At 39.8% G+C, this 8,390-nt stretch overlaps 1 protein-coding gene across 1 annotated transcript; it reads right to left on the minus strand.

Moving 5' to 3' along the window:
• Positions 1-539: 539 nt before the first annotated feature.
• Positions 540-2,105, minus strand: RTL4 (retrotransposon Gag like 4). Its single transcript, XM_008062215.1, has one exon. It carries the CDS (start codon positions 2,103-2,105, stop codon positions 1,167-1,169), a length of 939 nt encoding a protein of 312 aa, XP_008060406.1. The 3' UTR covers positions 540-1,166.
• Between the last annotated feature and the right edge of the window lie 6,285 nt (positions 2,106-8,390).

Raw genomic sequence — 8,390 nt, forward strand, 5'->3', positions numbered from 1 at the left:
GATTTTTGTGCACAGATGGTGTTAATTAATGCATGCACTCCCCCCAACTTTTTGTGCACAGATGGTGTTAATTAACATATGTGCCCCCCAGTTTTTAGATGAGGTGGTTCATAAACTTGTTTGCCATTCATTGCTTTCCAAGATTCTCATTTAGATGAGGGTCACCACAGGTGGTTCATAAGGGTAGAGCTCAATAGCAATGGGTAGTGATCCTGGATTGTAATCACGTTGAGGTCCCTGGAGTCAGGAACTACTGCAGGGCCTGGCCCTCAGTCATTAGTGGAGATTTATTTAGCGAGGATCTCTGTCCAAGGCAGCAAGGACATGTTGCAGATACAGTAATTATGATAGGACATTTTCCCCAACTCTCACTAAATGTATTATTATCCTAGAACAGCTTGACTTGTCCATAAGACATGCTGGAACCTCAAGTAGGTTGTTGGGGAAGAGAGGAATAAGCTGGGCTTGATAGGGCTTGCCAAAAACCATATACATGCCTGAAAGGCTAGCACTCAGAGAAAGGGCTCAACAGTTTCAAGCAGAGTGTTCAAATGGCCATGCAATCTGGCTTGTCAATAGCAAAGAGGTTCTGTTTGTTGGACAAGCAGGATTTTTTAACATTGTAACAAAATACATAGCTGTATAGAAGAGTGGCACAGCTGCTGTAGAATATTAGCAGACTATGAGAATGCAAGTAGGACTTCAGCCAAAGGTCATAAACCAACAGGGAACTAGGATACAGACCAATGAGGAAGAAGGCAAAAGGCTTGAGTTCAATCCTAGGCACACAAGATACACAACTTGGGTCAACAATCAACCCAGATATCACCCATTGATGGGGATGTGGCTCTCAACGCACTGCCAGAGTTATTTTCATTGGCTCAGACTGGGCAAAGTTTTTCCTGCAAAGATTCAGTGCTCTTAGGGAAATTGGTCCCAATTGCAGAAAGTGCCTGTAAGTTGTTTTCATCATTGTTGAGTCATATTTGGTGTTGCCAATGAACAAGATCTTGTTGTTTAAATTCCCCGAAGAACATCAGTTCATGACTGCCTGTAAAGTGGTATTGCAGTTCCCCATCTGTATTTTAAAAGTTGGTGCGGGATATAAATCAATAAGGCTGGGCATGAGAGGGAAATAAGTTTACAAATAACTTTCCTGGGTTCCTCTACTGGTGAGCTATATCATTTGTTCTTGCTGGGGCTCGAGAACGTTTAGCAAGGCAATCTCTTGTAAAGTGACCAGCCTGGCTGCAGTAGAGGCACAGTTGATTTTCTTGCTGGCGGGCTCGTTTGGCTGGGGTGAGAGGCATCTGACCTCCCCGCAGCAGTATAGGCTCTTCCTTGTGTGGTGGTCCTGAGGGGCTGGAGAGGGCACGGTGGTGGATCGGGGAAGCCAACATTGGGAGCTGAGTGTGTGGCTGTAGGAGTTCTGGTCTGTTACTATGTTTCTTGTCCAACTGAATGCATTGAGTGATTAGGTCTGGGAGGTTGTCCATGTTATCTGTGACACTCTCTTCATCCTGTATGGGGTCAGCTAGTCCCTTTTGGAACTGCTCACCCTGATTGGTTTCATTACAGCTCAGATTTTGAGCAAAAAGCTTGAAAGTACTGGCGTCCTGTTGAGAGTTGTCCCCTTTGTCGACTGTCTTATTCATCATAGGGCTCATTTTTTGTTTTGTGGGTTCACCAAATGACTGCTGGAACTCAAGAACAAAGTTTTCACATTGCTTAAGCAAAGTGCTCTGGTCAGGCCCTGATACAACCCCACAACTTTCCAGCTGCTGAGACAGGTAGTCAAAAAAGAGCTTGACATGGGCATCATGTTCAGGATTGGAGATCTGAAGAGCTGTCATATAAGTAGTCACCTGAGCAAGGAACCCAGAAAGACTGGCAGGGTCACCATGAAAGTGGGTGAGATGCTCAAGTGAGAAGGGTACAGGCATCACTGGGATGGCCAGGGCAGGCATGACTTGGCCCCTCAGAGCAGAGTTCTCCCTGATTGGATGTTGCATTTGTGACTGCAGAATCGGATTCTCTGCATTTGTGACTGCAGAATCGGAAGATTCTACCTGCAAGGTAGTTGGTGATTCTGTGCACTTATCCATTATATTTCCTGGAATCAGCTGAGACTGAGTAGAATTGAATAACAGTGCTAGAGACCAGTGGACAGACAGTGGGTTTGCTCTGTGATCAGAGAAGCAGTTTCATAAGCAAGTAGTCAAAGCTGTTAGTCATAAAGATACTAGGAAATGCTGAATTGGAGAGATGCCAAAAAGTATTGTCCTCTACTCAATGTTGCCACTTCTTCAGGAAGAATGCCAATGTTCTGTACATTTAGAAGAAATAAATTACCTTAAAACATATAAAAATTTGAATTAAGAAGATGTATACAACGGTCACAGTATTTTTCCCTCCTCCCTCCCTCTCTTTGTAATATATCGTCGATTTCCCCTCAGATTAAGCTTTGGTTCTAAGGTATCTTTTTTTAAAATCAGAGAATGAAATAATTTTACAACCAAAAGTGATCTTAGAAAGCATCTAGACCAAATTAGTAATTTTGCAAATGAGAAAACAGAGATTCCAGAGAGGTGATGATGTTTGCCCAAAGTCACACAGCTAGTTAACATCACAGCTGGCATGCTCATCAGAGTTGCTGTCCAAAACAACCCTCCCTCCAGGTCCACACATGTGCTAATTTGTGGGCATAATGATGGTTCATGCCCCTGGCTCCTCAAAATGTAATCTGGGAACAAGCAGCATTGGCACCACCAGGGAAGTTGTCAGAAATGCAAAATCTTGGGTCACAACCCAGACCTACTGAATCAGTTGTCACACTTTAACAAGATTCATAAATTTCACAGCAACCTGGATGGAACTAGAGTTTATAATACTGAGTGATCTCTCACAGAAACAAAGATCTGAGTATCACGTGTTCTCACTCATAAGTGGACCTTGAACATCTATTGTAATACTATAAGAAAAAGATTGACAGTGGCAGGAAACTATTGGGGGGGCAGAGAGGGGAAGGGAGGTGGGATTAACGGTAGTCAATATCTCTCTGGGGATGGGGGGACATCCCTTATCAACAAGGGTGTCTGAACGATGCATATTTGTATACCTAACCCTTAACTGTACCCCACAATTTTAAAATAAAAAATGTTTAATAAAAAAAATTCCTAAGGTGATTAGAAATGTGCATTAAAGTTAGAGAATTTCTGCTTTAGAGAGCACTTAGCTTGAATTAGAACAGTAACTGGTTGGACCTGACCCTCAGTGTTCCAAGCGGAACCTGCATTGCTGTGGGGATCTGATTGTTGTGATGGTAATTACCTTTTTTTTTTTTTTTTTCCTGTCTTTCTAGTCTTTGTCTGAGGTCACATTTTGTTGCCAGAGAAATGAGTAAGACATCACAGGCAAGATGAAGGGGTAAGGTTAGGGACCTAGCAAAGAAGGGCTGACTATTCTTAAAAGTAAAAAGATAAAAATGTTCAGCAGTCTTTCCTGCATTAATAACAAAAATAAAGCAATCAGTAAAAGTTAAAAAACAACCCTCAAACATATGGCATAGCAGATAAACTATTCTGCACTTCAACTCCTCTTATTGCCCTTTCTTTGTGTAGCATACAATTTAAATGTATTTAAATTGTCTATTGGTGGACAAAAATGTGTAAAATTGAAACTTTTAACATGTAAGACTTGATTCTCTAGGTTTTGATGGATCTTTCTTTCTAGACCTAGGGAAAAATTTATTGGAAGACAAATAGTGTAAGACTGGAAGGCAGAAACTCTAATCCAAGCACTAACATTAATCAGTTGCATGACGTTGAAGGACTCATTCTGATCTCAGTTTCCTTTTTTATCTGATGAAGATGACTATCTGGTCTACGTCAGAGAGTTGCTGTATCAATGAGATAAAAAATAGATGCTCTGAGGGGCAAAAAAAGGAAATATTTACTTTCAAATTTGTTCTAACGCAGCTGAAAAATGCCCAGTAATGAGGATCTACCTGTATCCCATATTGCCAAATTAGGGAAATACTGTCATAACCTCTTTTCTATCTTCCTTTCCATATGGCACCTTTTGAATCTCCTGATATACCTTCCAGACATCTTACACTTCCCAGGTGCCCATCCATAAATTCCCTGTTGCCATTCTAGCTAGGTGTCAATTGATAGCTAAGATGTTAGTCAATAACCATTAATGATTGGCCTTTCTCAGGGAATTTACTTTTTTTAACAGTACTTTGAGTTGCTACTTTATCAGGGCATTCACTTTTTACTCAAGCTTGAATGTGCATAACAATCAACTCAGTCTCAGTCCCTAGGAATTCTGATACAGTAGGTCTGAGGTGGATTCCAGGCATTTGTATTTTAACAAGTTGGGCAGTTTATTTCTGATGCAGGTGGTGCCAGTGCAGAACACTGTCCAGATGACCCTCAAGGAGTAAAGTCATATTAAAATCACAGAGATGTAGGGATGAAAAGGTGACAAATTTGGAGGCTTTGTCACTCAAATGATATAGAATGGATGGTACCCTATTCTACCTCCACATAAAGCCCACAAAGAGCCCACACAGTCAGTCACCAACAGCTCATCTCTTGCAGGTTGTAGGTTCAAGAGGCAGATCAACATGGGTCCAAATAATGACTTGATCAAAAGCTTAACCTCTTTGAGAATCGGTTTCCATACTTTAATATGAGCATGATTATAATACCTACTTCATGGTGCTATGAAGATTAAATGAGATGAAAACAGATTAGCATAGCTTCATGCATATGACAAATGCTTTATAAATGATAGCTTTCATTATTCTAGGTCTACAGTTTTTCATCTGACTGTGCTTTAGAATTTAATCTTTTCCAGATTTTAGAGAGGTAATATGGAGTACATACTGTTTACTACATAACATCTTTAGCAGTGTCTGGGGAAATATCCCATAATTAAGCCATTAATATTCCTAAAGGAAAAAAATGTCTGAATATTCATACTAAGAAGGATAAAGACTAAGTTCACATCAACTCAGGTCAAGTTTTGCTACCAAATGAGTTTTGGCACCAAATTAATGAAAAAAAATACTTGCAGTTTATAGAGCTTTCTAATTTCAGAATTAAGGTAGGAGATTGTGGACCTCTACTAAACTCTTCCTTTGATTGAAAGGGTATGATTATAACTTTTCTTTCCTTGTTCCTGCCTTCTTCCCTTTCCCTCCATTCTTAGAAATTCCAGAATCTCTTTGAAGTCTCCTGTTTCTTTACAGAATTATGTATTCAAGGTGGCACAGCATTTAATTTCCCTAATTATGTAGCACTGGTGAAACACTTACTAAAATCATAAGCTTTAGTCCAAATGCAAATCATATGACAGTACTGTTGTCAATAGCATTTGCTTAGTCTCTCAAATAAAATCTACCTTGACTTACCATTTTATCATTTTCGAAATTGCTCTCCTTTTAGACACCAGTGGCTCTCTGTTGGATTATTCCAGAGGATCCTGAGGTACAGCCTGCCAGTCTGGAGGAATTATAGACCATAGCCTTGAAGAGACAAAGCAGAGAAAGAGCTAGAACCTCAAGTACACAGACTTGGGGGACGGGAGTCAGACTTGTGAGCTCAGATCAGGTTTGAAATCAATCTTATCCCAAATAGTTATAAAATAAGCCCTTTAAATTTGAAATGAAACGTCTTTTCCTGTATATGTGTTCCCTGCTGTCTCTTTCATATTTAATTCATTAAGTGCAATTCACTTAGTGTTGAACATTACTTGCAACTAATGAGTTGACAGAACCTAGCCCACTTTGTTTAAACTTTTTCCACTGCTTTGTCCCTGTTGTACACAGGCAACTTGTGGACCTGCTCAAGGTGGAGAAAGCTTAATATAAGCAACTTAGTATACATATTTTTTCTCATTACAAGAAGCCTCCTAAAAGTCTCAGATTAAAGTTCCAGCTTTACAGATGAAGAATTTGAGGCTCGGGAAATGGAAAAATATTCAGTTTATTGACTCTCTGTGCTAAGGTCCAATCCCAGACTCTTTTTTTTTTTTAAGAAAAAAGAAAAGTTCATTTAAAAGTAAATTAAAGAGAGAAAGAGAAGGGGGAGAGAAGATTCACCTCCCCAAGGTGGGGGAGGGGACCTTGGTTAGCTTTTCTCTTCTCTTTATGTCTTGGGTATGAGTGAACGAGCAGTACAGGGATTATAGAGTATGGTGCAGAAGCAACCTTACAATGTCATTCAGTAATCAGTAACATCCTACACAAGTGCCGAGCATTTTATGTGATTTGAGTATTTTCCTACAGTTTCATTTATCCTTTCAATAAGATGCGAAGTAGGCAAGGCATGCATTCATTGCCTCTCTAGCAAATAAATAAAGAGTTTTATAAGAAATACAATTATTTAGTATTAGATTTGGGACTAGAATCCTCAACACTTGCTTCTAACACCATTATGTTCTGGAAGTAGTTTGAATTAGTAGAAAAAGATCATGGACTTTGGAGTTAGATGGAAATTGGATTAAAATTGCACTCTGAAATCACAACCCAGCCTTTGAGACCTTATGCAAGTTAGCTCTCTGAGCCTTAGTTTTCATATTTGTAAAATCTGTATTGCAAAAAACTACATGTATTTACATACAATTGAGATAATATATGTTAAATTCCTGGCATCAAGCAGATATCAACAACAGAAGCTGGTAATAGCATCATATTTTCTACAGACACTGGAAGATTACTAACCAGATATCTTTGTCACTAGCTCTAGTTTCAATCTGTTGTTCAATCCATGTTTTTAGGCTGGAAGTGATTCTACCCAAGTCTCTTGGTATGGACAAGTGGCTTAAACTAAGCCACTTAACATATTATTTGACTTAGTGTTTCTTCTTTGCAACACTAATATCACTTGAAATTAATTATTATATGCTCTTTTTCCCTGTTAGACTGTGAGCTACATCAATATGGGAATTATCCCATTTTATTTCTGTATCCCCAGGGCTAAATATACTTCCTTATACATGTAGATGCTCAGTAACTCTTTCTTGAAATTATAAGATCTGCCCATGGCATTCATAGTTAGAAATAAATATTAGCAGAGGTAGTTTTACTGTTCCCCACTCCCTATATATCTCTTGTATTATTATTCCTTGATGCAAATAGAAAATTCTGTCCTGCTCCAGTGATCTCACCATGTTTTCACATTACAGGTGCCTGAGTTAACCAGATAGAAATATAGAAAATATTGGTGGCAGTGAGAACAATGCTCAAAAGTCAGATGTCCCAGTCATGGACTTCAGTGATCTTAGCCAGAGTAGTGAGAAAAAGCAGCACTGGATATTCTTGAGAATGTGTTTTGCTTGGATGAATGGGTCATTTAGTTTGTGGCTACTCTCCTTTTAGAAGAGTTTCAAATTAGCCTAGGCTCTAGGTCATTATCTAGCAGAATTGAAAAGAAAACAAATGCAAAATAATCCATACAAGAGTTGGTTAAAGATTTAGTACTTTCAACCACTTTTAATGAAGACAAGAGAATTCTTTACCTCTCATGTGTTGTGCCCCTACACAATTGGGCTACAAACTTGAGCAGTAAAGCATATTCTGGGAGTGTGTAAAGAGACAAGGTAGAAATGGGAGGGCTTCTTTAGCAGTCCAAGCAGTAGCAGCTGCAGCAACCTTAGTTCTGTGTCCTCATTATTAGAACTCTCCCTTTTCATTGACTGATATTCCTCAAGCCCCTGACAATGGGAGATACAGGGTGGTAGAATTTTGGACACTGCTAGTTGCTAGTTGTGTAACCTCAGGCAGGTTAATGTCTTCAAGCTTTGTTTTCTTTATTCATAAAATGGAGTCAATAATATTCACCACGGAGGGTTGTCCATTTATTTACATAATAAATTTTTATTGAATATCTATTTTGTTCCAGTCACTGTGTTGGGAACTAAAAAATAATAAGCAGCTCTCATCAAGCATAGGCATTCTGGAATTAATGAAATAATGTATACAGACTGTTTATCTCAGTAACTGGCTTATAATAGGCAACTAGTAAATGACACCTGTTCTTTTTTTTTTTTTTTTTTTTTTGAGTTGGAGTCTCACTCTGTCGCCCAGACTGGAGTGCAGTGGCCGCTCCCGGCCACCGCAACCTCGGCCCCCTGGGCTCCGGCGATCCTTCCACCTCAGCCTTCCGAGTAGCCGGAATTACAGGCATGCGCTACCACGCCCGGCTGATTTTTTGATTTATTGTAGAGATAAGGTCTCGCTGCCCGGGCGGGTCTCGAACCCGCGGGCTCAGGCAATTCACTCACCTCGGCCTCCCAAAGGCGCGGGATTACAGGCTGAGCCACCGAGCCCGGGACGACACCTGTTCTTTTAATACTCAGAGATATAAGGAAGTACTGATTAT

Source organism: Carlito syrichta, unplaced genomic scaffold (assembly GCF_000164805.1).
Source record: "Carlito syrichta isolate Samal-C Ts95f unplaced genomic scaffold, Tarsius_syrichta-2.0.1 Scaffold95872, whole genome shotgun sequence".
Taxonomy (NCBI): Eukaryota; Metazoa; Chordata; class Mammalia; order Primates; family Tarsiidae; genus Carlito; species Carlito syrichta.

Excerpts from the sequence above, each read along its gene's own strand:
- RTL4 (XM_008062215.1), bottom strand. The coding sequence starts at position 2,105 with ATGGATAAGTGCACAGAATCACCAACTACCTTGCAGGTAGAATCTTCC.